General features: G+C 50.8%; 12 protein-coding genes across 12 annotated transcripts; 8 read left to right on the top strand and 4 right to left on the bottom strand.

Moving 5' to 3' along the window:
• Positions 1–1,280: 1,280 nt before the first annotated feature.
• On the top strand, positions 1,281–3,854 carry BDV14DRAFT_154212 (hexokinase family protein). Its single transcript, XM_073766641.1, has 2 exons — positions 1,281–2,038; positions 2,097–3,854. The coding sequence occupies exons 1-2, from the start codon at positions 1,407–1,409 to the stop codon at positions 3,325–3,327; spliced, it is 1,863 nt and encodes a 620-aa protein (XP_073631398.1). The 5' UTR covers positions 1,281–1,406; the 3' UTR covers positions 3,328–3,854.
• Positions 3,725–4,128, bottom strand: BDV14DRAFT_197213 (uncharacterized protein; the record flags this gene model as incomplete). Its single annotated transcript, XM_073772620.1, has 2 exons — positions 3,725–3,954; positions 4,011–4,128. The coding sequence occupies 2 exons, from the start codon at positions 4,126–4,128 to the stop codon at positions 3,725–3,727; spliced, it is 348 nt and encodes a 115-aa protein (XP_073631397.1).
• A 212-nt stretch (positions 4,129–4,340) lies between these two features.
• Positions 4,341–5,116, top strand: BDV14DRAFT_168009 (transcription initiation factor IIA subunit gamma). Its single transcript, XM_073767775.1, has 3 exons — positions 4,341–4,421; positions 4,498–4,645; positions 4,734–5,116. Exons 1-3 carry the CDS (start codon positions 4,381–4,383, stop codon positions 4,878–4,880), a joined length of 336 nt encoding a protein of 111 aa, XP_073631396.1. The 5' UTR covers positions 4,341–4,380; the 3' UTR covers positions 4,881–5,116.
• A 295-nt stretch (positions 5,117–5,411) lies between these two features.
• On the top strand, positions 5,412–6,863 carry BDV14DRAFT_197211 (uncharacterized protein; the record flags this gene model as incomplete). Its single annotated transcript, XM_073772619.1, has 3 exons — positions 5,412–5,631; positions 5,718–5,763; positions 5,819–6,863. The coding sequence occupies 3 exons, from the start codon at positions 5,412–5,414 to the stop codon at positions 6,861–6,863; spliced, it is 1,311 nt and encodes a 436-aa protein (XP_073631395.1).
• Positions 6,864–6,905: 42 nt separating this feature from the next.
• Positions 6,906–7,306, bottom strand: BDV14DRAFT_197210 (uncharacterized protein; the record flags this gene model as incomplete). Its single annotated transcript, XM_073772618.1, has 3 exons — positions 6,906–7,053; positions 7,112–7,167; positions 7,232–7,306. 3 exons carry the CDS (start codon positions 7,304–7,306, stop codon positions 6,906–6,908), a joined length of 279 nt encoding a protein of 92 aa, XP_073631394.1.
• A 2,070-nt stretch (positions 7,307–9,376) lies between these two features.
• On the top strand, positions 9,377–11,076 carry BDV14DRAFT_168004 (uncharacterized protein). The gene has a single exon (XM_073767774.1). It carries the CDS (start codon positions 9,634–9,636, stop codon positions 10,747–10,749), a length of 1,116 nt encoding a protein of 371 aa, XP_073631393.1. The 5' UTR covers positions 9,377–9,633; the 3' UTR covers positions 10,750–11,076.
• A 61-nt stretch (positions 11,077–11,137) lies between these two features.
• On the top strand, positions 11,138–12,630 carry BDV14DRAFT_168002 (glutathione S-transferase family protein). Its single transcript, XM_073767773.1, has 4 exons — positions 11,138–11,320; positions 11,393–11,561; positions 11,630–11,716; positions 11,782–12,630. The coding sequence occupies exons 1-4, from the start codon at positions 11,192–11,194 to the stop codon at positions 12,522–12,524; spliced, it is 1,128 nt and encodes a 375-aa protein (XP_073631392.1). The 5' UTR covers positions 11,138–11,191; the 3' UTR covers positions 12,525–12,630.
• Positions 12,631–13,391: 761 nt separating this feature from the next.
• On the bottom strand, positions 13,392–15,550 carry BDV14DRAFT_197207 (calcium-binding mitochondrial carrier protein; the record flags this gene model as incomplete). The annotated part of the gene is made up of 8 exons (XM_073772617.1): positions 13,392–13,911; positions 13,963–13,995; positions 14,045–14,148; positions 14,201–14,262; positions 14,309–14,913; positions 14,967–15,174; positions 15,264–15,344; positions 15,421–15,550. 8 exons carry the CDS (start codon positions 15,548–15,550, stop codon positions 13,392–13,394), a joined length of 1,743 nt encoding a protein of 580 aa, XP_073631391.1.
• Positions 15,551–16,074: 524 nt separating this feature from the next.
• Positions 16,075–17,084, top strand: ssn8 (cyclin-dependent protein serine/threonine kinase regulator SSN8; the record flags this gene model as incomplete). The annotated part of the gene is made up of 3 exons (XM_073771000.1): positions 16,075–16,234; positions 16,281–16,490; positions 16,546–17,084. 3 exons carry the CDS (start codon positions 16,075–16,077, stop codon positions 17,082–17,084), a joined length of 909 nt encoding a protein of 302 aa, XP_073631390.1.
• A 2,249-nt stretch (positions 17,085–19,333) lies between these two features.
• BDV14DRAFT_154078 (DUF4452 domain-containing protein) lies at positions 19,334–20,323 on the top strand. Its single transcript, XM_073766640.1, has 2 exons — positions 19,334–19,776; positions 19,867–20,323. Exons 1-2 carry the CDS (start codon positions 19,483–19,485, stop codon positions 20,179–20,181), a joined length of 609 nt encoding a protein of 202 aa, XP_073631389.1. The 5' UTR covers positions 19,334–19,482; the 3' UTR covers positions 20,182–20,323.
• Positions 20,324–21,729: 1,406 nt separating this feature from the next.
• Positions 21,730–22,648, top strand: BDV14DRAFT_197204 (uncharacterized protein; the record flags this gene model as incomplete). Its single annotated transcript, XM_073772616.1, has 3 exons — positions 21,730–21,854; positions 22,131–22,294; positions 22,443–22,648. 3 exons carry the CDS (start codon positions 21,730–21,732, stop codon positions 22,646–22,648), a joined length of 495 nt encoding a protein of 164 aa, XP_073631388.1.
• Positions 22,649–23,338: 690 nt separating this feature from the next.
• BDV14DRAFT_197203 (syntaxin family protein) lies at positions 23,339–24,133 on the bottom strand (the record flags this gene model as incomplete). Its single annotated transcript, XM_073772615.1, has 1 exon — positions 23,339–24,133. One exon carries the CDS (start codon positions 24,131–24,133, stop codon positions 23,339–23,341), a length of 795 nt encoding a protein of 264 aa, XP_073631387.1.
• Between the last annotated feature and the right edge of the window lie 679 nt (positions 24,134–24,812).

The raw sequence follows: 24,812 nt of genomic DNA, 5'->3' as shown, positions 1-24,812 counted from the left end.
TCAGGCATGCAGACAACTCTAGGCAGGCGGATGCACCTATCCATACCAATACCCTGGACGCTCACCGATCGATCCACCCAGACCCTGAGCGAATCAGAGCCCCAGAGGTGATTCCTGGAAAAGGCGACGTTGAAGCCCCAGCGAGTGGTGATTAATATAGGTCTTGTCACGAGAGGTGTAGACGTAAAGGATTCGCCCCACCAGCTACCACATGGCAAGAGTAGGTAGTAGCTTTGGACACGATAATATTGGGACTGTTGGACTATGTCAGACTATAAAGTTAGGGAATTAATGCTCTATACCTTGGGTAAAGCACTAGGTAGTAGACTGGAATAGTTCTAATAAAAGTAGCCAAGACTGCGCAGTGGAGCATTGACTGTCTACGTAAGACTTCATCAACGGAGTCAATGGGGAAACTCCGGGTCGTTCTCTGGCCAGATGCAACAGCACTAGATTTTGGTTACTGATACCTTGTTGTTCACAGGCGCAAAACTCAAGGAAAAACGGAAGTACTAGTCATGGTCGTCCAAGACTCGCAGTCGCAGCCATCCAGCCGACCGAACAGCGTCACATCGCCTGGCTGATGGTCGCATTCCATCGCATCAAATCACCCTCTTTCTCTCCCTCTCCTTCCTCCTCTCCAGCTCAACCTCCTCCGCCGCTCTCTCTTGCCCTTCGTCGCCTGCCGCCGTCCTTCCTTTCTGTCTTCCGTATGGTGGGGAATGTCGCTGGCTGGTCCTGTGGCTTTTTAACCTTTTGTTTCTCCCTTCGGTAGCCCTTTGCTACTACAACAACAATAATATTAATACGCCATTGCCGCCCTCCTCTCCACCATTCCACCTGCTGTTCCCTTGTGTACCACCTCCTCTTCGCCTTCGTCGGGGTAAGTGCAAACATTCTACTGTGAGAGGTGCATGATGCCTGCCCTTGCGCTCCTGTCTTCCCCTCTGGCTTCCTGCATGAGGATTGTGACCGTTGTGCCATCCCTCCCCCATCACTCTGCTGCATACACGCGTCCCGCCTTTGAAATCGCTGTAACCTCGAGGCTGACTATTTGTGATGACATGTTCCAGGTTTCCAGACTGCCGCCCTCCCTCGAGGATCTCTCTTCCCGCGGTTCCGACTTGAAGATCATCCCCCCTCCCGGGCACATATACCTCGTCCCGGATTCGCCCACCCCTACCTCCCGCCTTGAGCCCAAATTTGAGCAGCGGAGCACATATATACCCGATCAGAAACCCACCGCTTCCCCTTCCTGCGAATTCTATGTACACGAGATTAGATTGCAACCTCGGAGCATCCTGAGCCTGTGAGTCACACGGTGAACTTTCGCAAAGCGCCGAGCTGCATCCTATCTCTGTATCCCGCATCACCTCTCTGCGGCACCTATCTTTGCTACTATAAGAATGGCGTCGGTGGGTTCAGCGCGCTCAGGCCTACAAACCGTAGAAGAGCACGAGATCATACACGATGATCATCTCGACGAGGACGAGGAACAAGATGAGGACCTCTCTGAGATGGACCCCTCCGTAAGGGCGTACCTGGAGCACCAACGGAAGGTTGACGAGTTTCTATCACCACTGACCCTGGATGAAGCTGTGCTATACAAACTGGCTCGCCGCCTGTCGAGTGTATACCGGAAGCTGGCCTTGGAATCAGACCAGCAATTCCTCCCTACTCCCGTTTCGAAGCTTCCTAGCGGCCTGGAGACTGGTCGCTATCTAGCTATCGATGTCGGCGGGACTAACCTGCGGGTCGCCTTCATTGAGCTACTCGGCGATACGGCTGATCCGGACATGGCTCGTACTCGGGCCTCGGAGAGACCTCTGAAGAAGGCGCAAACACAACGCGTAAAGCGGACGCTTGAGAAAGCATGGCCTATTCAAGAACACCTGAAAATGGACAAGGCAGAGGATCTTTTCGCATGGATCGGCGATTGCATTGCGGAAGTCGTGGCAGAAAGCTTAAGTTCAGATGCGACAAAAGGTGCAGTCCCAGAGGAGTTGGAGATGGGCATTACCTTCAGTTTTCCAATCATGTACGTCTCACATCCGTCTTTGTTTGAATTACAAGGATCTTTCGCTGACAGGTCGCAGGCAAGAATCACTTGCAGAAGCTACTCTCATGCCCATGGGCAAGGGCTTTGCTATAACTTCAGATCTTAACCTACGCAAAATACTACTCAGTGGGTATGAAAAGCACACAAGGCGACCCGACGATGAAGATGAGCCGTCGACAAAGCGCCGGAAGCTTTTCGCTCTCCCGAAACTCAAGATTTCTGCCATCACCAACGATGCAGTAGCAACGCTCGCCTCTCTCGCGTATGCTGTGAAATCTCTCCCCAACAGCCGGGTTGCGATGGGTATCATCGTAGGCACGGGTTGTAACGCCACAATACCGATGAAGCTAAGCGCCTTGCACGAAGCGAAGGTTAAACACGTGAGACGGAGCGATCCAGACACCTCGGAAATCATAGTCAACACCGAATGGACGATATCAGGTGTTCTACCTCCTCTCCTCGAACTTGACATTGTCACAAAGTGGGATGTTGAGCTCGATGCAGCCAGTGCCCGCCCCGGTTTCCAGCCGTTCGAATACATGACGGGAGGTCGATACATCGGTGAGCTTATTCGGCTCATTTTCACCGACTATTTAATCAACGTAACCGGCGCTTCCAAGACTGCGCTACCCGAGAAGCTCACAAAGGAATACGCCTTGACGACATCTTACGTCTCTGACACCGTCGCACGTTCCCGCTCAGACGAGGACCTGACCGCTGAGCTGACCCGTTCTTTGCCGCCGTCCAGTGACACGTGGCAGTGGGATACTACCTCTGCAAATGTCTTACGAAAGGTCGCCAGGACAGTACAAAGGCGGTCTGCCGGGTTGATCGCTGCCGGGGTTGTCGGCCTATTAGCATGCGCAGGCGAAATCGAACTGAGGTTGGACAGCCACGAAGGCTCCCCACAGGAATCTCATGCTGCATCACCCAAGCTCGACACTATCACAGGTGTTTCGTCTCAGCTTAAGAGTGGAGTGTTGAATGCGAATGGAACGGGCGGGGCTCATGGTCCGATCGTCCCTATAATCTCGCCATCCCCCACGCCCGCAGATTGGCAGTCTGGACCAGAGGAACTAGTCGTCGCTTATACTGGCGGCATCATCCAGCACTATCCCAACTTCAAGGAAATGTGCCAGCAGACTATTGACCGGCTCATTATGCGCACCGGGCCGCAGAAGAGCGGGAAGTCAGTTTTCTTGCGCGAAGCATCAGACGGTGGTGTTATTGGTGCTGGAGTACTTGCAGGAATGGTAGGAAACCGTTGATTGCGGTGGCGTGGTCAGTCTACCAATACCTACCATTTCTCAACTTGCTTGGTCCCCTTGTGTAAGGGGCGCCCTGCTCCCGTAGGAAGACGCGCCGTATTCTGTGGCTGCTGGTCTATCTACTCTACCCCTCAACCATCAGGGTGTCACATACGGGTGGCTACATATGGGGTAGCATCTCAAACCAGGTACAAAAGTACCGAGGCCTTGCTTACGAGGCATATGACCTCGTCAACTTATATCTAACTCACATTTATGTCATACAATCTCCATCAGCATGAAAGCGTGTGATCTTAAATTGATTGATTCGTGATTCGAGTATGGACAGTTCAGTTTATAGATATGGTTTTTACTATGCTACATTAAAGTAGTAGGTTATACACATGCATCGCATCATCTATATGTAGCGGAACATATTATTCCTGACGCTTCGCTTCATAGTCTGAGGCTTGCCGTCTTCGTACTCTAGTCCTGCTGCGCCGCCCTCGCCGGATCGCTCTTCTAGGCGTCGGCGGAGCTCTTCGTCTTCTTGGGCGACTGTTTTGACCGTCTTTCGTGCTTTTTCTTGTTCTGGTGTTGAGGGCTGTTTTGACTGGTTTGGTTGGTCTGCGTTCGGTGACGCTTTATCTGTTGCCTTTCAGCCTATGTGACTCGTTGGAATTCTATATTTCTTCTCGACGAACCTGGACCTGAACTTGACTGAAGCTGCGATGTTGAAAATATACATCTCGCAGGCGAGGTGAAAGACTGTTGTTTCAAGAAGGCTCCTGCCCTCGTCGAGAGTTGCGCAACTCTCTGCATCTTGAATAAAGTGAGAGTAACTCAAAAGCAATGTATCTCAAAAAAGTGAGTAAATAGTTGGTGACTCCAACATCCATCACCTCGCCGCAAGCCAACAATCGCGCACGTGACGTAATTGCCTCTTGAGGTCAACTTCATTCCAGTGTAATCACGTGCCTGCCTCAATCCATCTCCACATCTTATCGTCGTCGGACTCACTCATCCCTCCTCAACCTAACACTTTGAGCCTCATCTTCTCAAACAACCATCAAGATGAGCGCGCAGGCATACTACGAGCTTTACAGAGGCAGCAGGTGCGCAGCAGCCTTTTATTCCTCACCTGACTCAGGTTGAGACTGGCGATGCGGTACTAACTGTTTGGTGCAACAGCCTCGGCCTCTCCCTAACCGATACCCTCGACGACCTAATCAACGAAGGACGCATCGAGCCGCAACTCGCCATGAAAATTTTGTCAACGTTCGATAAAGTCATTACGGAGGTGTTGGCGGATAAAGTTCGGACGAGGTTGACGTTTAAGGTACACCACACCAGTCAGACACGCTTTGTTCTCAGTGACGAGATAAGGTGGGAGGGATATGATGCTGACTTGTTTGTGTGATGCGCAGGGCCACCTCGACACATACCGCTTCTGCGACGAAGTCTGGACGTTCCTTATTAAGGACGTGAACTTTAAGCTCGATAACCAGCAGACGGTTTCCGCGGAGAAGGTTAAGATTGTTAGTTGTAATAGCAAGAGGCCTGGAGAGGCTTGATCGGCACAAGGAACAACCAACAATCACGGATGACATGCTATCTATGCTTTGGCGTTTTACTACTCTTCAAGGCCCTGAGAACAGGACTTATGGGCTTTTCGCATGGTTGATTTACGGGCGTTATGGTTGAGATTTGAGGGCATTTATGCATCGTTTTTGCTGTACATTAGGTACATTACATTTTCAGCTGCTAAGACTGATACCCAAAGAATCTAAAAATGGCATTTACCTCTACAGACACACTTTCAACTTCTAATCAGTATGGAACTTGAGTGACATCTCAGCCTGGGCCTAGGCACCGACCAGACACCCCAAATGCGGAGCGTGGGGCACCTCCGGCACCCGCTCAACGGCACTAAATGATCGCCGCCGCGCTTCCCACGCGAACTAAATCATTTCGCGTTCATCTTTCACTCAGGTCACTTTCCCTTTTCATCGACCACGAACTTTGCGCATCTTCAATAATGGATCTGGAGATATCATGAGCATCGCGATATTCACTTCCTGTTTATATACAACGTCGACTTCGTAATGCCCCGAACACTCCCCTGGCTCTCGGGGAAGACGAAACGCGACGCAGACTCCCCATCACCAGCTCCCGGCGCAACGATAAAGAGGACGGCAAGTCCCCGTATAAAGGATGAGAGTGGGGCTGGGATCGAAACACCGAAGGGGAAGGGGAAAGCAAAGGAGATAAAGAGGGAGGAGGGAACGCCTAGTAGTACTTTGAGGAGGGATTTCATGAGGTCTTGTTCGTTTCTCCGCTCATTATCTAGAGTTATCTCCTGCCTGGCTGGTTCTGATCCTGGGTGGTCGCTGATCTCCTTTTGTATATAGCGCCTAGTCCCCCATCCTCACCTATCCACCGGTGTCCGTCCGAAGAGTACGCTACACCCAACCCCCAAGCCAACGCCCATACTAATACTTTGACGTGTTAGATTCCTAATAGAAGGCCTCAACGCCGACGACATCCACATAATGGTCGAAGATGAATTCTACGCCGTAGCCCAAACATTCACGCGCCATCTCCACTACGCCGAGTATGTCCGCCGGAAGCGCGAAGCGAAGGACCGCAATGCAGATGCCATTAGGGATATTGCGAGGCCGACGGATGGGAGGACGGTGGTTAGCGAGGAGATGAGGAGTAGGATGAAGGCGGAGAAGTTGGATCAGCGTCAGGAGGAGTGGTTGGATGGGGTTCTTGGGAAGAGGGGGGAGGATAGTGCTGGGGACGAAGAGGTTGAGGAGGAGAGTTCGTGGGCGGGGACGCATTTGCAGGAGCTCATTTTGAGTCCGAGACGGGCGAGAAGTTTGGTTGGACTCAAGGGGATGAGGTCTTCTACTAGGGCGGCGGCGGGGTTTGCGCCGGAAACGGCAAGGCCTGGAACTGGGGTTGGATTGGGGAGGAATGGAGGGAGAGTTAGGTTTGATGACGATGATAATCTCGGTAATCGTGTGAACGAAAGCAAGACGGAACCTGCGATACTCGACGAGACGACAGATGACGATGGGGATCTCGATGCCGGGGTGCGTAGGTCCAGTCCCACGGCCCCGAGAGCGAACAATGTGCCATCGAGGTCGACGGTGCGCCATTCCAACTCAATACGCCCTATCAAACAGCGAGGTCCTGATCCCACGGCGCGGCGACCACCAACCACTACACAAAGAGATTACGCCTCATCAAGCTCAGAAGCAACGCGCCACTCATCATCAAAGCGTCCTCCTGCCGAGACACGAGTTGCAAGAGACATCAAGCGAGAACAATCTACATCAAGGGATACATCCTCCGACACAGCACAAGCAAAAAGAAAGCTAATATTTGACGATTTCGACGAGCTTCCGGAGCTGCCCAAGCCTACTATACAATCTGAAAAGCGACGGTCCCTCTATACCCATACCAAACAGCAAAAACTCCAAGATAAGAATAAGGAAATGGCGAGCAAGAAATCACGACTCAATGACGTGCCGACATTCTTGATTTGAGGTGTCAGCTTAACACCGTTCAAAGTGTATTCGCCGTCACTATCACTCCGGATCAATCAACGGCCGCGCCATCTTAACGCTCAACCGCCGAACCTGGCCCTTGATCTTCTCCCTGGTTGAAGGTTCCTGCTCGGTCGTGTTCACTATCGCATCTTTCTCGAGGACTGTGCGGCTGTGCAGTGTGATTGCGCTGAAAACTGTCAGAACTGGAATGGATATCGTATAAACCGCGATTCAAGGGTACGAACTCATCGTCGGTGAGAAATGACGGCAGCTCTTCCTTTCGGAAGTTCGTTGGAGAGCTCTGAATATCTAGCTGTCAGCACTGCACCTATACTTCCAAAATCCAGCGACAGACTCAAACTCACAATCTCCATGACTTTATGTTTGTTTCGTGTGAAGGGGCTCTTGACGAGACGGTACATTTGCCTGAAGCAATCCATGGTTCTATTTATTGGTCGGGTTGCGATGTCTTTTCGCGAAATAACGAGCGAGGGACGTTGTCTGCGAGCGGTCGGCGCTATATACAAAGTACCGATGCAGTCGATCTGAATGTCGAAACGAGCGAGCGTACGCAAAGCAGAGCAGAGCTGTCTATGTTGAAGTCGAAGCGAGCGAATATCGAAACGAACGAGAGACTATGATGTGATATGAAAAACGCCAAACAACAAAACTAAACGAAAGACAAAGCGCCGAGGCCGGTTGAGTGAGGTGAAACATTATCCACGCGTGGGATACTCGAGGTTATATACCGGACAGGCGTTTCAGCGCGACGACATGATGGATGGATGGAACTACATACAGAGTACAGACTCGTGTGGATCCGCAATCTTCGTGTGGTACGGTAACGGAGCCCACTTTGTTCTTCGGAGGTATGTAGCCTGCATGTGCTGGCCAGGGACCCCTGCCTTTAGCATTTCGACAGCGCATTCCAGGGTTCCTTCGACAATCCTTTATTTCCGCAAGTGCCGCATTACCCTGTAGAAAAAGGCCCAGAGCTCGGGCGCGAATTGGACCGCAGGATGACTACAAAGTACGCATCGAACAAAAGGACTGTGCCTATTTTCGCAATAAAGAGCGGCTACCATGCTACCGTGGACACGGTTTCCTCAGCACCGGTTAAGGCTAGAATGTTACACGGGCGGACAATTGTTGCGCAGTTGCGCGCCGTTTGCTGGGCGACCGTTTGGTTCCCTTGCATTGGAGAGTGGAATCTGCATACTGTCATTCGCCGACGTCTCTAGGCACCGAATGAGAATCTCGCCGAGGATGCGCTGTAAGGGTGTGCTGGCTGCCTGGGCTTGACGTTTTCATCTGGATCTGGAACAAACAACACGCGGGCGCCGTACTTTCTTTTCAGGCTTTCACTTTATTTCCGGGGGTATCCTACGAAAGAAAGTTCGGCTGCCAAACGCAGCTGTATGATGGCTGGGCCTTGGAGTCTGAAGTCTCAGATTCGATTGGGAGAGATCGAAGAGAATCGCCCTCGATGTCTCGGAAAGCAGCAGTTCATGCCTTCTCCCGTCTCCTGCCTCCTGCAATCTGCACGATGTGGTCGAGGCAGTTCTGGAACTCGTGTACTGCAACACGACTGGCTGGCCATCTGGCCTCGAGGCTCATCTCGGGCTGACACATAGTCTAGTCACAACTCACATACATGAGGAAGCAAATAGCGATCTAGGCAGACATTGACGGAATTTCCCATTCGGCCGCGTCTCAGCTCTCCCTGTCAACGATCGCTGGGGTAATCTTAACCGAATAACCGCAGAATGTATGCAATAGGAGCGAATATCTGTAACTCCGTAAATGACAGAACATTCCACATTGCCTTTCCCATTCTTTGCACGGGAAGTGGTCCGCGGTTCCTTCACGTTATTTCCTTCAGAGGAACTGGTCTCCGATGCTGCCCGCTGCCCAAGGGTTTAGGTCAGGTCTCGGTGCCTAGTTAGTCTGCTGCCTTTGCCTACAGGGAGGAGAATCGCGATCACGGCCCACATGTCACGGATCGCTATGGAGCAAATGTCTGGATTCTGAATCGTAGGCGGTATATGTTAAGAGGTAAGACCGTAGGCAAGACATCCAGCTCTAGCCGCGAGCGTGCTCCTTGCAGTTGCTAAGCGTAAGGGCGAGTCAATCAGCATGTGCACCTTCCGGGTATGCGACGGACAGTGGTTGACGGTCTTCGATCGACGGGCCCAGGTGGTAATTGACCAGCGGTTGCCAGTGAGCTGGGCTTGCAGTTGCAGATTGCAGATTGTCTCCGCTGCCAGCGAATCGGCAGGAGGAGTGAAGTGTCCGTGAAGTAAGTTGGCGATCAACAAACCAGGATGTTTAGCGCCGCGGGGGATGATTCTCCCGCTCCGGCTCACCTTGTTTCCTTCGCTCGACAACACTTTAATTTGGACGGAGTTCACACCTCCAGTCTGACCTCAATTGTGTCGACATCGACATCGACATTCATCCCCACCGATCGGGTTTGACGGTAAACCACCCAACCGACACTACAGACACTACAGACACTACAGACACTACAGACAAGCCAGGCACCAACCAGGAAAGGGATGACCCAACAGGTATGACCCGACAGGTACACCTGCAGTCGTCCAGGTCCCCACCCGCTCGAACAATGCCAATGGTCCATTCCAGCCATCCCTGGGCAATCAAATGAACCTGTCGCGTTTCGTCCTAAACGGAGACTGGAGACTGATTTGGACCCGCCTGCCTCAGGCCGAGCTTAAGGCTCAAGGCCAAGGCTGCATAGTTCGGTCAAATGCTCCCGGAACACCTGGGGTCGGAGTCGGACTCGGTTGAGGTTCATACACCCAGCAAATCTGAGTCATTGTCGTTATCACGACTGGAGGAACTACCTGCCGAGATACTCCAGGAGATTTTCCTCGTATGCTTGGAGATCAATCTTCCCCGGGCATCGATTGCTCTGGGTCAGAAGTTGTCTAGTCAGGCTATCTATACATGGCTAATACGGCTTGCGTTTGCGGAAGTCGACGGTATTGGTGTTTGGAATGGTGAGGGAGAGCTGTTTCTCACGAGGGAGTTCTTGCCGCCGATCGATTCTGTCCGCTGGATTCTCGGCAGTGATGAGTTGAGAAAGGTCCGGTCGAGAATCCTTGAGTGTCGGTGGTGTACCCTGCCATTGATCCGCAGCTGCCAGCTTGCGTTCCTGGAATATGTGATCAGGTACAAGGGTTGCCAAGTGAGCATCGACGCTGATGACCTTCATCTCTTCAATGGACTTCTCAAGTGGTCTGACAGGCTGAAGTCTTGTGGGAAGGCACCAAACGGGCAGCTCGGAGAGGGCGATATAGTCCTCAGAGCCTACGAACCAGAGCATGGACCCAACACCGAAACTGCCAACACGAAACCCTCCCACGACCATAACATAACCGTCTGGTTCAACCCTGGCATCGTGGAAGTCCTCTCAGTCCGCAACCGCGCTCTCACAGGAAATATCCACTTTGAGCTCCCTTACTGTGAAGACACCGCTCTTCCCGAAAAGCTTCTTCACGCCCCGTGGTCCGGCGAGAAACTCGAGTTCCTGCAACTGCTCTCGACACGCGCAGTAATTGACAACGACACAGAATACCTCCGCGCGACCCGCGTTCTCCGCACTTTAATCCGCGAGCGGGACTTTGTCACTTTCGCACAGCTGCTGGATATGCATGTGAGAGTCGCATGCTATGCCTTTCCAGTGCTCTGGCCGGCTACAAGCCAGGTGTTTCGCGCAGCGCTGAAGTATGCGGATGAACAAGGTGACCTGTTTGTGGGATTGCTTGTTGAGAAACGGTGGGGGGATATTGAGAATGAGGAGTTGGGGTTGAAGGAGCGGTTGATGAGGAAGGCGCTGACCTCTCAAGCTCAGGGACTATGAGGTATCTGCGAAAGGATTACAACAAGCGATTACAATGCGGCTCTGGTAACAGAAGATCATCGACAAGACTGGAAGCGCAGAATCTAGATCGATCCTTCGATCTATCCAAGATCTTAGGCTGTAACCGGCTTGCTGATCGTGGGGCTTTGTGCAGTTTACTGTACGACTAATCGTGCTATATACCACTATATAAACAAGATACCCTAAAATGAGACTCCGATCTGAATATCGAATCGAGCAGGAAAATACCATTCATTCTCTGGACCATTATTGAGCAAGGATGATGAGGCAACACTTTGTCAGCGCTTAGTGTAGCTTAGTGAGAGCTCCGTAATCGAATCAACGTCATCAATTGGTTCTTCTCCGACCTCCCCGCACTTACTTCCAACTTTCCTGCTGCCACTCAACATACAACCATCCTTCAATTCTCTACTTAATCCATATGTTTCCCGCCCTGCGTAGAGCAACTCAACTCGCGCAGCAATTCTCTCCATCCCGAGTAATCTCAACACCATTGACAACGACAAAGATCATCCCGCGACCCTTTGCGATCCCCGCACGAACCATGGCCGTACGCCACCCTCAATTCCTTTTTCTCCTCCCTCTATTCAAAATACTAATATCTGAATGATGGCGGGTACAGACCGGCAACAAAGACGGAATTACAAACTGGGTGAACCCCAACGACAAGTCGGGCGAATTCAAGCGTCAGGCTTCCGTCTTCCGCAACTGGATCTCCCGCGAGCAGGGAGCTGAGTTCCCGCCTGAGAAGGGACGGTATCATCTTTATGTCTCTTATGCTTGTCCTTGGGGTATGTTTATCTTCGTTCTATGGTTGATTTGGTATGGGAATATGCGCTAATGTGGAATTCGGATGCAGCGCACCGAACCCTCATTGTTCGCAAGTTGAAGGGCCTCGAGGATATCATCTCTTACAACAGTGTGCATTGGCATCTTGGTGAGAAGGGTAAGCCACTCAACGCCATTTCCCAAGCACCAATAACTACCCGTACTAATAATTATCGTTCAAAGGCTGGCGCTTCGCCACCCAAGACGAATCCCTCCCCGGCAAGACCACCCCCGACCCCCTGCACTCCGACTACACCCACCTCCGCCAGATCTACTTCGCCAACGAACCCAACTACGAAGGCCGCTTCACCGTCCCCGTCCTCTTCGACAAGAAGACCGGCCGTATCGTCTCCAACGAATCCGCCGAGATCATCCGCATGCTATACTACGAGTTCGACGACATTATTGCCCCCGAATGCAAGAACATCGATCTCTTCCCTGAGGCCCTTCGCAAAGACATCGAGGGTACAAACGAGTGGGTGTATAACGACGTCAACAACGGCGTCTACAAGTCCGGTTTTGCAACAACACAAGAAGCCTACGAGAAGAATGTTACAACGCTCTTCAACTCCCTCGATAAAATCGAATCGCACCTCTCGTCTACAAAGACACCGTACTACTTCGGCAATAAGATTACGGAGGCGGATATTCGGCTTTACACGACAATCGTCCGCTTTGACCCCGTGTACGTGCAGCACTTTAAGTGTAATCTTCGGGATATTCGATCTGGGTACCCGGCTATCCATGACTGGTTGAGGAGGCTCTATTGGGATGTCCCTGCGTTCAAGGAGACGACGGAGTTCGAGCATATCAAGAAGCATTATACGAAGAGCCATAGCCAGATTAATCCGTATGGGATTACCCCTGTCGGACCGGTGCCGGATATTCTTCCGAAAGAGGAGGAGGTTCCTGCTGTGAGGAAGTAAAACCTTCCGTGAACATATTGCATAATGTTTTGGATGTACACATTGTAGTTTAATGCACAATTTTGAAAATCTCATTCAAATATTGAATTGATTAATTGTTAATCCCACCACTTCTATACCGTACACTACCCTATATAAATCTATCCTAACAAAGTCAAATCGGACGCAAGTTGCAGTCCAATCATGAGATAGTCCTCAGACTAAATACAAACGAAATAAGATAAACAAGAAAAGGCATGCGTTCATGCATGTTGCACGATGCCGGCAAATCCACAAGTCCGTTGTTCACTGTTGGTGGTATTTGATATGACTTTCAGTGGAAAGAAAATGAGACAATATAACTCCATGTATGCTTCATCGCAGGACGCCTTGCCATGCGAGAGTAGATCTGCTGTATTGTGATAGAACGAAAAGGGTCCAAAATTGGGGTAGTCCGCCGTATCCGTCATGAGACTGGCGAGCACTTTGTAAGGTAGTTCCGAGAAGGTATGAGAGTCGGTGGTAAGAACGGTGAGAGAAGAGCTGCGATGGGTTTCGCAACTCTCAAATTGGATAAAAAATATCCAATGACGGATTTAGTGGCAGAGCGATCGTTTTTAGGGTATCTCGGTAAACGCTTCTAAGAGCCAGCAAGAAGACAAACGGTTTGGTGTGACGAAGAAAGGAAAGTTTTGGTCGAGTTCAGGTGTTGCGAAGCGAGGCCATGGTCTCGGTGGTGACATCTCACGTGTGCTCCAAGGAATGGAGCGACTTGACGTTCGAAGCGGCAGTCAGTATGGCGCTCGGCGACTTCCCCAATGTGGGAGATGCAATCCTCATGGTGCGGTGATAGAGGCCAGGGCGTAGTGCGGTCACGGCTAGGAAGTCTTATCGCAACCCGAGCATTCGTTTCGAGTTTTCGTAAACGACGTAACTGATGGACACCGCTGGTGCGACCTTGAGGAGGTTCGGAGTAAGACCCTTGTAGAATCCGCGGAAACCTTCACTTTGAACTGTCTTTCGAGCAACATCCATGACGCTGTTATAGGTTGTAGGGTGCAGGACGGTGCCTTGGGCCTGCATTCGCGTTCGGAGGACGTTCAATGGGTAGACAACCGAAGCGCTGGCACCTCCACTAAGAGCACCAATTGCGCCTGTAGCGAAGTTGGACAGAGGGACATCATCTTCATGACAGCCGTGCTGGCGAGCTTTCCGTGCTAAAAGGGTGCGTTTCAGGTATTCGAATGTCGATAGATCGATGGCGGCGTAGGGGAACATTCCAATCAGGCCAAGCGGCAGACCACGGAAGAAACCGAATATGCCATTCTTATTCCAGACTTTTTGGGCTGTCGCTGCGATGAGTTGGTTTCCTTTGAGGCCGCCTTCAACGACTTCACATTGCATTCGGCTGAGAGTCCATTAGCTTTGATCAGTTAACACGAAGAATCAGAATACTTACAACTTGAGAGTATCGAGAGGGTAAACAAAGCATCTGTATCGCTGTTAGATGAGTTATGTAGCCAAGCGTGTGGGCAACATACTGAGCGACCATTCCACCACATCCACCAGACAGAAACTGTGAGGTGGGCTTGAGACGCTTCGGGTCATTGTGACCTTCTAGGCGGGCAAAGGCACGTTTTGCAGACTATATCATATTAGTGATCTGCCAAAGGGCACCGCAATCCGAGAGTTTTTACCTCATAGGCGCCAAACTTGATGGCGGACTCAGGCATAACCTTGACAACGTTCAAGCCGTTGCCTTTCCTTATCAGTATGATTCAACCATAGAACAAATTTTTACATACCCGCGAATAAACTCCGAATACCTCCAGCCCTCCAAAGCTCTCTCACTGCATCGGCCAGTGATTTTGAGGCTCTTCCGGCCGCTTTGATAGGAGCTCCCTCTTTGGCGGCATTGGCGGCGGGGGATTTCGGTCCGGTCTTCGCAATGAGATATACTTTCAATCGATCCAATGGCGCAGTGGCTGTCCTGGACACGGCACCTGCGATACCACCAGCAATGAAATAACCTAGTTGAGGAGTATTCTCGGTCAACTTCTGTTCATAATATCGAAAGGACATCCACATGGCGACGGTCCTGGGTATGGGCAGCCACTCCAATTCTGAGTCACCGTCAGAGATTGAAGGATCATTCGCAAAGGCGGACTGCGGAGCTTCCGCATGGGCTGACGGGAGGAGGGCTGTCAAAATGTGTGCTGGGAAGGTCTTGTGCAAAAATGTCTTGATGGCCAAAATATAACGTGTAAGAAACGAGTGGTCTGTACCTAAACCCTGCAGATCGTTGATGTGGACATCTCCTTCCGGGTTTAGATTGCCCGTGGCCGAGTAGTATGACAGCACGGCGTGCAGGTCGTAGGACGAGTAGCCGGTCAGGAAAAGGAGGAAGTCCCTGATGACCGATGCATAAGTAAGATCCCAGGGATATACCCGTAAGATACATACCTCCATTCCGGATATGTTATAACCCCATCCTTGTTTGTATCCACGTCCGCAAAGAACTCATCTATTTTTGCGCTCGATACCGTGACGCCGGACTTTGAAAAGGCAGCTTTGAGCTCGCCCTTGTCGATTTCCCCGTTGCGATTGTGGTCAATGCTCCTGAAGAGCTGCCAGAGCTCGGACTCGGCGCGATCAATGAAGGCTCGGAATTCTAGGAATAATTAGGTTGAACAAATCACCAGCTGGAGCCAGCTGTTCGAGTATCGAGACCTGGTCACGATCAATGACGCGTGATCTTACCAGAGTATTCTATGCTCCCATCGCCGTTGATATCGACCGCCCGAAAGATATCCCGCAGTAAGTTATCGGCGTTCTTGAGGGCTAACAGGCGCAAAAAATATCAGTACCGCGGTCAGGTGCTATAAAGAGCACGCGATGAGGTCATGGAGCGGCTCACGGTGATCGATCTTCCTCAACCCCTTCTTCAGCCCATTATAGTCCAAGTGATCCCTCTTCTCAGCACCCAGGCGCGACCAGAGTTTAGCAACTCTTTGGTCGCATTCATCCTTCGACTCGCCGCCGGCCATATTCGGTTGGAGTCAAGATTATTTTCGGAAACCCGGCATTATTTTTCTAGGAGGGGTCAAGAGAGCGCGGTTGTGGTGTTTCCCCGGTTCTGTAGGGGACGATTTGCGTAGTAATAACAAGGGCATCGAATCTGCAAGCTATAATGATAACGAGGGAGTCGCAGATATCGTAGATTGGGGAACAAGCCCGATAATGGCCATGAGAAATCCCGCGGCGATGATTTGCTTTGTGAACCATCAAACGCGGAAGAAAATTAGTTCCGTCCCGGACTTTAGGTCCGAACTCACGAGACCGGAGATCGGCCTCGCTATTCCTTTTATGGGCAGTTAGTGCCCTCGGACCATCCTCATTGCTGTCACGACTCTATATCACCTTGAGAGGTGTGATCATGCCAGGTTGCAGCTAGCACCAGTTAATCCCGCTGTATCTCTAGCACTTCGAGTGTTATTTCTCGGAGATTCTCCACTTTCCATTATGAGGATGAGATTGGACTGAACCACCATCAAAGCACCTACTATATACCATGGCTGCGAACTATTGGGCTTCGACCCAGCGCAAACACTGGCTGTTTACGAGGGAGCGTCTAGCAGAAATCCGAGATGGCTTCAAAGAAAAGGACAAAAACGCCCACACGCAATTCCCTTTGCCAGACCAGCGCTTGCTCAATATATACTTCAATCAACGTAGGTTCGAACCAAGACCAGAAGAAACAATACTAAAGGTCGACAGAACTCATTAAGCTCGGCAAACGAATGTCAACCAGACAACAAGCACTTGCCACGGCGCAAGTATACATCAAGCGGTACTATACGAAGAACGAAATTCGGAACACGAATCCGTATCTCGTACTCACCACCGCATTCTATCTCGCTTGCAAGATGGAGGAGTGTCCTCAGCATATCAGATTCGTCGTCAGTGAAGCCCGAGCTCTTTGGCCAGGTACGCAAACCATTATTACGATCAATTTATTTCAGTGTCAGCTAATGGCTCTTAGATTTTATCGCCCCCGACGTCTCGAAAGTAGGCGAGTGCGAGTTCTCGCTCATCTCTGAAATGCATTCTCAGCTCATCGTACACCACCCATACCGAACACTATCAGATCTCCAATCCGAGTTATCTCTAACGTCAGACGAAGTTGCACTAGCGTGGTCAGTGATAAACGACCACTACCTCACCGACTTGCCACTTCTATACCCACCGCATGTCATCGCCGTCATGGCAATCATTGTTGCCGTTGTCTTCAAACCGAGCAGCCAGACATCATTCCACGGCTCTGCAGCCCCAATAGCCGGGGCGATGCGGGAGGGTGGAATGAATATTCTCGCAGCACTCGGAGACAGGGGAGGAGCTGGTCCTCCTCCTAGGATTCAGAAACTAATCGGCTGGCTTGCTGAAAGTGACGTTGACATCAAGGCTGTCATTGAGTGTACGCAGGAATTGGTTTCGCTTTACGAAGTTTGGGAGCAGTATAGTGAGAAGAACTGTAAAGAGTTCCTTGGGCGGATGGTCAAGACGAAGAGCTTGGATAAGTGAAGGTGGGGGCTATATTTACATAGTTCTACTGCGGCCGTATTTGGCGTCCTTTGTTTACATACTTTAGAGCGAACATACTCAGGCCAGACTAACGAATTCCAACGATAGTATTGTCCATGGGGCTCTGTTGACATTCCGCTCGGTACTCAAAAGAGCCAAATAGCTTTGCTTGATATTTCCTGTGCAATAGAGAGCAGGCAGATGTACGTTGTTTACCCGGCCCAGCCAGGGATGCAAGATCTCGCCTCGTGGAAATTGCTTTTGCTCCCTTACTTGCAGCAAGGGAACCCGCAGAGTGCACGAAAGGACCTTAAGATCATCCGTTGAAAGGAGAAAGGAGCTACTGAATTGACGAAGTCATTGTCTCATCCATCTCCAAAGATTATGTAATTGTTTTGGACAGGGCCGAAATCGAATGAATGAGGCGAATATGCGGCATGGCTCGGGAGGCAATGCTCCGCTCGCCACCGTCGATATCTGATGAGCAGATGATAGTAATAATAATGATAATGACGAAATAAGTTGGTGACAACAACAAGCATGCCATTCATCTCAACATTACCATTTTGGCATCTTCCTTGACTCCTTGAGGGGGAATGTTTACTCGATGACTCAATGACCTAATCAAGAGGCGCAGTGCGGACAATGCTGGGGCTGAGGCTGGAAGGAGCAAAGCCACACTTGTGGCTTGTGCGCGCCTACTGCAGGATCCCGATTCCTGAATGCTTCCTGATCATTCCAGCTCGCCCCTGTTATCAGTGAGAAATTAGTTAACTGTAACAATAACACGGAGTATTAATATCTGCGAAGAGAGCTGACTCTTTGCTGCAAGTCATTATACTACATCGTACTCACTTCCGCTCCTCGGCGGTTACCATCTGTAACGACATCTGTCGCATCGTGCTCCTGTCACCTGACAAGGTAGAATTGGCGCCGTGCTTCCAGAATGTATGGAGAACGGCACATCAGGAAAGGCAAGTCGCACGGTTCCATGGGAAGACCGGGGAAACGTTGGGAGCAAATCATCGATGACATCTGTTTGTTGTGGGCGGGGCTCAGATCATTTGGTTGCAAATCACTGTCCGCTCTCGTCGTAGTGGAAATTTGCCAGCGCATGCCGTGGCTATCTTCGGAAACGCCTGCCGCATGATTCAGTTTCAGACCTCCAGGCTTCTTCCAGGTCCTGGCTGGAATACCATCAAATCAGCATGGAATAGGCGTGACTCGAGGTAGCAGTGCTGCAGTAGGAGTTCGAGGAAATAGAAGTCTAGTGCTGACCGTTCGAGGTCGGTGCTGCAAGCGAGCAGGGAGCGTTCTTCAACATCCCTTTGTGCACCACGGCTTGTCCGCCCAATAGTATCGACCCACCTTTCCCCTCAGTAGTCGCCAACTGCGAGGCTGTACCATGGTCTCCTGCATTAATGCGCAGCCCAGCAGAAATTGGTATCGTTCCTTCAGGGCCGTCGAGTCTCACAAGGAGATGATAGGCAGACAGTTGGCAGCCTTAAGCGGCTAATCCGGGAGGGAATCTGATCGCTTCGAGCAGCCACCGACTTCTGGACGAGGGCAGTTGAGTCTTAACCGGACCAGGCTAGTCTACTGATGAACGTCATTTACACTCCACTGAGTAGCCGCCCAGTATCGTAAGGCAGTAGCTGATTGGAGTCTTCTTGGACTAAAAATTGTAATTCCGCTCCACTTCCTGCAGATTCATACCAAATCGGCTGGGCGAATGCAATGGTATTGCCACCTTGGTGCCGCTCTCGAGAATCTGGTTGGCCCGTGACCGCTCCATAGCTGGTGCGTGACCTCAGGCTTGCTGTTAGCGCCGAGCTTGTGGGACAAGCGTGTAACGAATATTACGGCAGTGATTAACCAGGAAAAGCTGGGGCTGGGATGTTCCTGTACGGTAAGTTACGCAGCAAGCCCTTGAACAGGAAATATGGGTCCACTTCGACCACTCCAAACTCAGCCCCAGAAGGACCACCCCTCTTGTCTTCTCTTGCCTCCGACTCTCTTCATCTTCACACTCTCTCTGATCCTTTTCTTCCCTTCGGTCCCGCCTTCGATTCCATCCGTTCTCCATCCCACACTGCGTAAATTCAACTTCCCAACCTTCCACCACCGTTCACTTTCTTCTCTCCTCAGCTATTTCTATTCTTCCTTCTTTCATCCCCTGCGTTTTAAGTCTATTCTCCTTGTACAGAATATTCCCCGATCGCATTCCGGCTACCTCCTTGCCATATTTCCTTCCTGTTTCCTCCAAAAGTCCTGCATCGCTCAGCGTCCCCCGACTCTGGTCCTTGCTTGTATCCACTATCTTGTGTACATCAAAACCATTTCTACGACCTACACGTGCTTATTACTCGCTCGTCGATTCTAATACGCTACCGCCAAAATGTCGGCTTTCTTCTACGGACAACACCAGCAGCACCACCACCACCACCACCAGGCCCCTCACCATGGCGCCACCGCTCATCTGCAGTCAAATAACCACCACGGTGGCCGTTCCCGCAGAGGCCCCAAGATGGCTGCTCAGAATGCTCAGCGTCAGTTCCGTGGTGTCAAGAGCATGCGTGAGCTCGCCGAAGCTCCTTCGGTGACTGCTTTCCGTGCTCGTTTCGAGGCTGGACGGTCATTTGACCTGGACGACGACCTGGAGTTCTGTCCAGGTCTCCTCACTGAAGACGATGTATGTTCTCGCCGGGACTACGATTGCTCGATCAAAGAATCTGGCCTGCCCTTTTCTCCAAAGACCACTTGTTGACTTTTAACGTTCCAGCTGCACTCAATTCACTCTTCTGCTTCGGACCGTTCGTCTCTTTCCAGTGGTTCGCCCGACACCTCTCCGATCCAGCATCAAATTCAGCCCGTCCAGCAGGTCACACCATCGATCTCGCTGTCTCCTGCTTCTTCCAATACGTACCTCCACTCAGGGATGACCGCCAACTATCAACAAGGGGGCTTCCAGCAACCTTCGGCTGCTCGCACTCGCAAAGTCATTCCTATCATCAACCCCAACACTGGCATGACCATGACGAGCCCGCCGAACTCCATCTCCCCTGCCCAGATGCAGAACGCTCAGCGTCGGTGGTGAAGGCGGTGATTTGCCAAGCCGTCAGTGTGCTGGCAAGAGCCATCACCGTCCACCCACGACATTTTCTTTCGATTTCGCTCAGCTTCTGCATCATCGGTCTCCCTAACCGCGGGTCATAATATTCTCTGTTTTATTTTGCCTTCTCTAATCGTTTGACACGACCTCGAACCTTATTACGATCAACCTAAACTCACCTTTTCTTGATTCACGAACTCGCGGAGCATAAAAGGATACATTGTTTTTGTTTGTACATACCACCTCACCGATCACGATTTCCTAGATTGATGCTTCGACTACCTGCGAGCGACGGCGCCCTGCGATTCGATTCTTGCATTCTCCAGCGATACCACCTAAATACCTTGTTTTTCTTCTTTCGGTTAGGGAAAAAAAAAACCAAAACAACGATGATCGGCCTCGGGGTTCAGGCCGGCGATGCGATGATGTATAGAAAGCAGCGACATTGCCATTTGGGGCGGCACGGAGTTGTTTAGTTTCTTGGAGTACTTTTGGCGGCTTAGCGAAATCCGCTAATGCTGTTGTTTTTCCATTTGGGGGTTTACTTATGGACCTTGGGTACAAATTTGGGTGGGACGGATTTTCATGCGTTTATAAGGATATCTATCTAGAAAGGCGGGAACGATATACGTCTTGCATTGGTTAGGATTTGTTCAGCTTGTGGCGATTGTTTCGGAAGGTTTGCGATTTGCATATGTCTTGTCTTGTCTGACCTCTCTACTTTTCTTCTGTTTCTGCTTCCTGTATATGGTTGGGACTGGTGCCACGCTGTCCCTATTGATTTGGGACAACTGGCTGTGGATCCATGGATTGGATCAGCGTCAGCTTCAATTCTGGTCTCCTACGGGATAGGCCGTTTAAAATTGTTTCTCTTTGTACATCTGTTTGAATACATGGCTCATCGAGTGACCATTGAATTGATTGACTTTGAAGTATTGATTATCGTATATCTCAACCTAAAATATCCGCCAGTTGTGTATATTCATTATTCAACCCTGGGGTTTAATCCATTGTTCTCAAGATACATCTCAATCATTACGGACAAGACGGCGGTGCTGTTCGAGTAGGGACTGTTAATCAAGATACTGTTGAGGAAGGGACGATGGTGTACGACCGTACAAACAGCCGACTGTTCCTCCATCCCCCGGATTATTGAAAGTTACCGGAAGGTACATTAAGGAATTGTCGTCATTAATCACTGTTTCTCATTGTTTATATACCACTTAGTAGATGAGGGTTCTGTCCTCTACTACTGGGTGGACTTGCTATTTGGGCGCAGCGTTATATATATTCGCACACCCAACTATCCGCGCTACCTCCCAAAAACTACCAACTACAACCCAACAGCATCTGAAAAGTCTGACGAGATAGTCTCTTAGAAGAATCATATGCCGTACACACAGCAAAAAGCGCCATGTATTACTACAAAGGCTACGTCTAACACTGGTGCCCAGCCAGTATGAACCCCCTCAAGAAGCATCCAAAACAAACCGAAAATAGAACACCAAACGCAAAAGCCAGTCGCTCATCACGATGGATTCCTCAAACATCCGCCAATCCGAAACAGCAGCAGCAAGGCACTCCGTAACCTCGGCTACCGTTGACAGTTCTCCGACCTTCGATAAGCCAACGCAATGCAAGCGCACGCAAGCAATCGGGTGAGTATTCATGACGTCACGGTCCCAACCTCAAATGGCGGCAGTCTGGTTGGCCCTCACCCTGGTCTGCTGGAGCAGATGACGTTCTGCAAGCTGCTTTTGCGCTGCCAGGAGCTGTCGCTTTAAATACCTCGCTGTCTGCGCTGTGTTGCTTGAGCTAGAGCTTCCCCCGTACTTTGTCAATTGAACCAGATACTTTTTTGAAGGTGAGCTACACTGCGACACCACCACCTATTTCTCTAGAATATTACAGGGAAGACGACTAACAAGAAACAGGAAACTCCACCTCACCATAATCACAATCATGTCTTTCATCCGCGCATCATCCCGTCTCTCGGGCTCTCTTCGCCAATCCGTCCCTGTCACAACCCGGGCTTCAACATCTCTCTTCCACACATCCGCTGCCCGCCAGGGTCTGAAGGAGGATAACCACGGCACTGGTAAGTCAACACCTAACTAAGAAACACCCTCATCTTTCCATTGCCCCCTCGATCCTCAATTGCACAATCACCATACAAACAACCGCAACCACAACCACACCAACCACCACCCCCAAATCCTTTCAAAGAACAAACTGACGCCCGTCAGAAGACCGCGAAGCCCTCTCCGAACATTACGAGGCCGAGAAGCAAGGCCAGATCAAGAACCACAAGGAAGGAAAGGGCAAGTGGAACCAGAACCTCGCCAGCAACAGCGAGGCCTCCGTCAAGGCCGACCGCGGCGAGGTAGATTCCAAGGAGAGCTTCGTGGACCTGCAAGACCGAACGAAGAACGAGCCGAACAAGAAGGCCTAATTAAACAAACCCTTTCGATTCATTTTCTGTACTACTTGATGTTCATGTTCAATGCTTGTTGCTGAATACTTGATGGAGCTGGGCGGGCCTGGTGCTTTTTTTTTTTTTTTTTTACCTAGCTTTTGATTTGTTTTAAGGGTAATGGATAGGGACTAGATATCCAGATAAATTCAGGCCTTTAAAGTCATTGTCTTTTGCACTTTAATAAAGTAGAATATAGATATTATCTGTCAAATTAGATTCCCCGCATTAACAATCTAATGATGAGTTTCAGGGGCATGAATGATCCTTCCAGTCTCATCCTATTTTTAGGTATCTATAGGGGCCTCCCCGTCAGTGCCCAACATCTACGTACTTACGGCTTGCGGAATGTCTTAGGGGGATGTTGTCTGAATTGATATATGACCTTCCTCTCGATGCACAACTACAATGGGCAAATCCCGGTTGCCTGGGAAGTTTAATATGTCAAGTGAATCAATGAATACACTTGAAAACAGAGTATATAAGTATCAGTCGCGTAGCTGCTCCCTAACGCCATCGCAGTGTCCCACCAAGGAGTGTCCGATCCCAAGGGTTCTAACCCAGAACAGATATGAAACTGGAAATCAACGCCGTCGCGCCGTTGAAGTAGACAGGGGTACATAATGTAACTGAAGCATGACAAATAAGGAAGATAGAGAGAAGGCCAGCTCATTTCAACAAGACAATCAAGATGACAAGGACTATAATCAGTCCGATGATCGTCATCATGCTCCAATTATCGCCAGCACTTCTTCGAATCTTGTCGATGCGTCGGCGCGCATTATCTAGTCTGCTTTGGTGCCTGTCGACGTCGCCGTCCATGCCGTCTAGCAGGGCCACATGGCCGTCGAGCTCGTCCCCGATTTGTATGCTTAGCTGGTGCTGTCGCCCGATTGACTCGCCTAGTCTATCCAACTGCTCGTCCTGCTCTCGCATCGTCTGCTCATGGTGATCGTAGACCTGTTGATTTGACATGCCCGACGTGTCCACGGCATCCGGCGACGGCGAGTCCCTGTACGGCTGGAACAGGTTGCGGCGATTGAGGTCATCTTCTGCCGCAGCAGAATTATCCATGAACCGAACCGACTTTGACGGCGGATGCTGCGGGACAGGCTGTTTGAGATCTGGCGATGAGTTTTTGACGTTTGTGAACTGCGGAGAATCTGAGCGGTCGTCATCGGCTGGACCGGCGGGCCCGCGGAATTGCGACGACAGGTCGCTGTACTGCGATCGGAGATGGACCAGTTGGTCTTTTAAATCGGACGCTGCGTCATCATTTGATGATTCTAGTCGTGTAACGTCGGATTCAACGGCTTCGATGCCTTCGCGGAGAGATTCGAGGGAGCGAGAAATCTCGCCATCTTGGCTGTTGGGTTCGAGATCTAGTGAGATGGCTCGCTGGCGCTCGAGGAGGGAGAGCTTGATGTGATCGGCGAGGAGGAATAGTTGGGACGGATTCGGCATCGTGAGGGTGTTGATGGATGTAAGATGTAGGTTGGAGTTGATGAGAGGATGGCGATGAAGGTGGTGCTGGCGATGGTTGAGAGTGACGATAGGCAACTGCGGAGGCGAGAACAGCGCTAACTTGCGATCGGTCGATGGGCCGAGCCTCCAGAATACTGTCAACGTGAGGGGTGGATAGTTGCAATGAAGTTGAGGAGGGTGTCTGATTGTAGTAGCGAGTGTTTCTCACGTTGACACTGCGCCCGATCGGCCGTTACCCAAGGCGCATCAGCTCTTGCCTCCCCGCAATGATTCCCGCTCTCCTCGCCGTTCCCGACATCCACCCTCTTCCTCCCACTTCCGCCTCACATTCCCACCACCCGGACACTCTCCGCTCGTCCTCTTCCCCCCTAATTCTCGACCTTTCCCCAACCGCTGATCCCGGTCGCAACATTCCTTTCAATTCCAGCCACCGTGTGACACTCATGGGCTGTCACTCTGCGCTATTGTTTCAGCCTTCCACCAATACAACGCCGCAACGGACGATCCCTTGAAACACGCCTCCCCTTATCGCAGGGGGCCTCATCACCGAAATACTATAACTTGGAGGAAGAGGGGCCTCGCTCGCTGTCAGAATGAAGCTCGAGCAGTTTCTGGCGATGGAGGCTAGCGACCAGGACGGTCTCATCGACCTCCGCGC

This window comes from Aspergillus stella-maris (assembly GCF_047715825.1).
Source record: "Aspergillus stella-maris strain CBS 113639 unplaced genomic scaffold BDV14scaffold_9, whole genome shotgun sequence".
NCBI classification, from domain to species: Eukaryota; Fungi; Ascomycota; class Eurotiomycetes; order Eurotiales; family Aspergillaceae; genus Aspergillus; species Aspergillus stella-maris.
The sequence above is the reverse complement of the archived record's forward strand: the minus strand, read 5'-3'. Positions and strand labels throughout refer to the sequence as shown.

Bases quoted from the DNA above. Each gene is read 5' to 3' on its own strand.
- BDV14DRAFT_168002 (XM_073767773.1), top strand. From the start codon at position 11,192: ATGTTTCCCGCCCTGCGTAGAGCAACTCAACTCGCGCAGCAATTCTCT. The intron at 11,562-11,629 runs GTATGTTTATCT...ATTCGGATGCAG, and splicing joins CTCTTATGCTTGTCCTTGGG to CGCACCGAACCCTCATTGTT. The intron at 11,717-11,781 runs GTAAGCCACTCA...TATCGTTCAAAG, and splicing joins TTGGCATCTTGGTGAGAAGG to GCTGGCGCTTCGCCACCCAA.
- BDV14DRAFT_154212 (XM_073766641.1), top strand. From the start codon at position 1,407: ATGGCGTCGGTGGGTTCAGCGCGCTCAGGCCTACAAACCGTAGAAGAG. The intron at 2,039-2,096 runs GTACGTCTCACA...GACAGGTCGCAG, and splicing joins ACCTTCAGTTTTCCAATCAT to GCAAGAATCACTTGCAGAAG.
- BDV14DRAFT_168009 (XM_073767775.1), top strand. From the start codon at position 4,381: ATGAGCGCGCAGGCATACTACGAGCTTTACAGAGGCAGCAG. The intron at 4,422-4,497 runs GTGCGCAGCAGC...TTGGTGCAACAG, and splicing joins GAGCTTTACAGAGGCAGCAG to CCTCGGCCTCTCCCTAACCG. The intron at 4,646-4,733 runs GTACACCACACC...TGTGATGCGCAG, and splicing joins GGACGAGGTTGACGTTTAAG to GGCCACCTCGACACATACCG.
- BDV14DRAFT_154078 (XM_073766640.1), top strand. From the start codon at position 19,483: ATGTCGGCTTTCTTCTACGGACAACACCAGCAGCACCACCACCACCAC. The intron at 19,777-19,866 runs GTATGTTCTCGC...TTAACGTTCCAG, and splicing joins GTCTCCTCACTGAAGACGAT to CTGCACTCAATTCACTCTTC.
- BDV14DRAFT_168004 (XM_073767774.1), top strand. From the start codon at position 9,634: ATGCTCCCGGAACACCTGGGGTCGGAGTCGGACTCGGTTGAGGTTCAT.